Genomic DNA, 4,641 nt, shown 5'->3' on the forward strand with positions numbered 1-4,641 from the left:
CCAAACTTCTTTTGTCCTACCGCCCCCTTACCAGGAAAATTATTACTTAGCGCCCCCTGGAAATCAATTTTTTTAAAATTTTAATTTCAATTAATAGGAAATATGTATGTATTAATGTTTCTACCTTTTTCGTAAAATATAACAAAGAAAGGTGTAAATTGGAAAAATTGAACTTGGAAATTATGAAACTATTTATTGAACTCGGTCAGAAGTCATCTTAATCAGAAGGATAAACTGGGTGTGCTGCTACCAATTTATTAATCCTCGGCTCTATTTTCGTCAGCAGTAATATTGTTCACCGTGGCTACTTGTAGTCATCGCCCCCAAATGCACTTGTGGCCATCACCGTCCCCCCCCTACATCACTGTAGCGCCCACCAAGAGGCGTGGCACCCACTTTGGGAATCACTGCTCTAGAGAGAAGAGAGGAACTACGACTTTTAAAATAACCGGTTGGGTTTACTTCCTTTATGATGCCATAGAACAAGCAGCAAGAAAGATGGGTACAATAAAATAAAAGAAAGGTTAAGCTATTCGTCTTCCTTAATCGATTGGTTCTACTATGAACAGACTATCATTAATACTTGGCTCTGCATGGTAAATGAAACAATGCTTATTGGAATTTTCATATTCGCGAACTAGCACATTAAAACTGAACAGGATAAATTTTTAAAGCCTAAGGATACTTTATCAACTGACGTCATTGAAATCCAAATATTTATTGGTCTACTATACTAGTAGGAACTTTCAGAGGGATTAGAATAAATTTAGAAGATACGCGAGACTTAATTAGAGGTAGGGTTTTAACTTTCAGACTCATAATCAACCTACGCCATTTTTCGACAAGAAAATCATTTTCAGGCCTTTTCAGCAAATGAACATCGAGTTGGTCAATGCAAGATCAGTTTATATTTATAATCTAGAATGTTATTCCGACCAGGAACCTGTAGGATCATTTAGCATCAGTAAATAATGTGTTGATGTTATTAGAAGACTTTTTGTGATAGTTTCCAACACATGAAATCTGACGGTAGATAATTAGTTTTCTGATGTGAATCTCATGAAGAAGTTGTAGTCAAAAAAGTCGACGTCTGTTTTTTACATATATATTTTCTCTAAATTTATCGCTAACTAAACAGAGGAGTTGCTAGGACGTCTTCTAGTCAGAAATCGACATGGTACTCGGAAGTATGGGTAAGATGTAAATATTTACCACTGATGATGGTCCAGGAGTATGGGCATGGCTAGAGGGGAGCCGCGGCTCCCCCCTAGATTTTTGAGGACCAAGAAAGGAAATAATGAATTGATTTGATGGATGATTTCTTTTTGGAAACATGCTAAAATTTGGAAGGTAACATATTCACTCATCACAACTACACCTTTGAAAGGACAAGATGGATATACGTCGATTCTTTGGTAAAAAAAGGTAAGATTCAATGAGCACAATTATTCGTCACATACTTGTCTCTAAAAATAATGAAGGAATGAATAAAAAAAATCTTTTTTAGATTCCATTCTTCCTATTATAACTTTAGTTTGCTATTTTAATGATCTCAAACAAGGAAAAGGTCATAGTATGAACAGAGGAAGGGAAAAAACGTGGACTAAGCTTATGCAGAGGAGTAAATACGGCAGCGCGAGGAGCAGCGGCAATAGCTGAATATAAATGAGGGGGTGAGAAAGTAAATAAAATGGTACAAAGGCATATGTACGTCCTGCTGCAATGAATCAACATCATCCATAATCTCCTTTTGCGATGACGACTTGTAATGGAGCAGTGCAATAACTTAATGTAAAAGAGGTCAAAGTGATATAAAGAAAGAATATAATATCTGGAACTGATTAAAAAAAACTCACTTATATAGATTACTATAGGTTAAAATAGGCAACTATTAACTCCACTGAAAAGGATCGGTTGGACAGTTTTTATCGCTTTTAAGTGATTGTGGCGAGCGGGGGTTGATTAATTAAAGCAATAAGAATAATAGTAGTTGGTATTTTGAATTTCCCGCCGTTGGAGCTTGTTTTGTAAACTAGTACCAGTTTTTTCTCTGTATTTGAGAAAGCCGGTCATATTAAAATACAACAAACGATAAAGACAGGGGTAATTTGGGTGGAATGTGTTTAAAATGAATTTTAACGTTTTACTAAATATAATTTCCATTTAATTAGATAATTATACGCAAGGCAAAAGGCACATTACGAAGAGCAGACTGTATCGATAAAATTGAAGGTTCATATCGTGTAGCATTATACATCGAGAATATATCACTCCGGTGCTGTCACAACAATGGCGACCGATTCTGATGTGTCTATTTCTCAAATTGATACACAATTTGACAGATTGAGTGTCGCTTCGGAAGAAAGCAGTGTACGGTGCTCTATGGACCATGAAAACAATCAAGCTGACGAAGAATTTATTAGTGAATGGGGATTTCGTTTAAAAGATCTTTACAGGCTTGCTTTGAGGTTCTACAAAGGTAATGGTTATTTTTATTTTGTATGAAGTTTATTTAGTTCTTTATATGTTTTATAACCTAAAAGGGTACAATAAGGAATAATTTTCATATTATGATGTGGTTTATATTCAGTATTATTTCTATGATTATCCCTTAGTTTTACGTTTATTTGGAGTGATAAGGTTTAGAGTTGTGTGATAGTTTGATTGTTATTACAGAGAAAGAAGGCAAGGCTTTAAGTTTATCCTACCAGGATAAGTTAAGATTTGTCTCTCTCGCCAAGCAAGTGAGTGTTGGAAAATTTAATCCTGACACCTCACCACCATTAGGAGTTTTGGATGTAATTGGAAGAGATAGAAGGTGAATAATAATTTTATTTTTTTATTATGTTTTATTAACAAGTTAAGAAAAAATATCCTTACTTTGTATTCTGATCAGGCTTGCTTGGCAATCTTTGGGAGATATGAATGCCGAAGATGCAATGATTAATTTTGTGGAATTACTGGATAGCCGTTGTAATTTATTTCGACCTTTTGTGCAGGCACATAAAGCAGATCTTGAAAATCGTCGAAAGCTTCAGTAAGTACTTCATTTGGTTTCTTATTTAATGGATTTATGCTATAGTGTTATGTCTTTAGTACTACTTGCAAATAATCCGGAAGCTCTGATGTTTTTATCACCTGAAGTTATGTTATTATCACCTGAAGTTTTAATGTTAGCGATTAATAGTAATGTAAAATGTATGTGTTTGGATAGGTGGACTGTTCTTTAAATTTGCATTATTATTCTCTTAAATTTTGTTTAAAGAATTTGTAATGACTGATGATTCTCTTATTTACTATTATAGGGAAGAAGAGGAAGCCAAAATACGTGAAGAAGAAAAGAGAAGAAGACTTGAGGAAACTATAAAAATGAGAGATGTAGAAGAAAGGCAAAGGCTAGAGGAACATAAGAGGCAAATTCAAGAAGCTTTAAACCAACAAACGTATGGACAGTTTAAGGCTTATGTGGAGCAACATTTTCCTGACGATTCTGTCCTGGTATGCTTAGTTTTATTTTGATTATTTAAAGATATGGTACTCACTTTTTAGACCTGCCAAAGTAATGGAACTGTTGTTGCATGTTGTAACCTTCCCTATTATTAATTTATTCCTGATTTAATCAGGTCACTCCTGATTTAAGGCTCATCCCTGCAACTAGGATTCTCTTACTTTTATTATTATTCTCGCCCTCCATGGTAGCCTTACTTTTCTTTATTTCAAAACAGACACTTATAGCGAGTAGGTTGGTAGATGTACGACATGCCACAATCTCACTAGAGGAGATCATAACACAAAAAAAGGCAACCTTTCCCAACCGTATCCGCCCCGCTAAGATCCCCAGGCAGTGAAGGTTCTATATCAATTAGGAAATATTTGCTTTTAATGGAAAGAGGTGACTTTATGGTTGTTAAATATTTAAATAGTGCCTGAAATTGAAAAACAGGGTGAAACACTCCACTCCTACCCTCCGTGGTAGCCTTACTTATCTGACTTCAAACTGGCAATTATAGCGAGTAGATTGGTTGATGTACGACATGTCACAATCTCACTAGAGGAGATCATAACACAATAAAAATGCAGTCCTTCACTGCTGGACCCACCCTGCTAAGACCCCTAGGGAGCTACAGTCCTATATCACTATTGAAATATTTGCTTAAAACGGAAAGGGGAAACATTAAGATAGTTTAATAGAGCAATATTTATAAAGCTCCTGATTGAAAAACAGCATCAATAGGTGTGATGGTGGATCAGGAACTGACTACCGAAACTGAGTAGTTAGCATAAATCATTTGAGGTTTGTTTTTAGGTGGTTATGAGTTAGTAAATCACCCTAAATAGGTTATTTGAGTGATTTAAAAATGTTGGTACATCTCTAAAAATATTCTTTGATTTAAAATCATTTAGATAGTATGATTTTTTCAAAATAAGTTTTATCATAGCTGCCCCTGGTATTCCTGTAAACTTCACAGTGATAATTAATAACTAATAATTATTAATAACACAAGACAACTGTAATGAAAAGAAGATATAAATTAATGAAGCTTCTATTTAGTAAAAACACAGCATGATAATGAATATATCATTGTAATTAATTATTAATTAGGTTATAACTTCAGGTGATCAGGGGGAATGAATGAAGGG

At 34.6% G+C, this 4,641-nt stretch overlaps 1 protein-coding gene across 1 annotated transcript in view; it reads left to right on the forward strand.

Moving 5' to 3' along the window:
• The first annotated feature begins 2,203 nt into the window (after positions 1 to 2,203).
• LOC106686737 (Golgi resident protein GCP60) overlaps positions 2,204 to 4,641 on the forward strand; it is a 9,053-nt gene continuing 6,615 nt past the window's right edge. The window contains exons 1-4 of the mRNA XM_014430210.3: positions 2,204 to 2,479; positions 2,677 to 2,818; positions 2,897 to 3,037; positions 3,306 to 3,498. Of these exons, the coding sequence (XP_014285696.1) occupies positions 2,290 to 2,479; positions 2,677 to 2,818; positions 2,897 to 3,037; positions 3,306 to 3,498 (666 nt within the window). The 5' untranslated portion in view covers positions 2,204 to 2,289. The remainder of the gene's footprint in view (positions 2,480 to 2,676; positions 2,819 to 2,896; positions 3,038 to 3,305; positions 3,499 to 4,641) is intronic.

Source organism: Halyomorpha halys, unplaced genomic scaffold (assembly GCF_000696795.3).
Source record: "Halyomorpha halys isolate HHAL.00 unplaced genomic scaffold, Hhal_1.1 Scaffold865.1, whole genome shotgun sequence".
Lineage (NCBI taxonomy): Eukaryota > Metazoa > Arthropoda > Insecta > Hemiptera > Pentatomidae > Halyomorpha > Halyomorpha halys.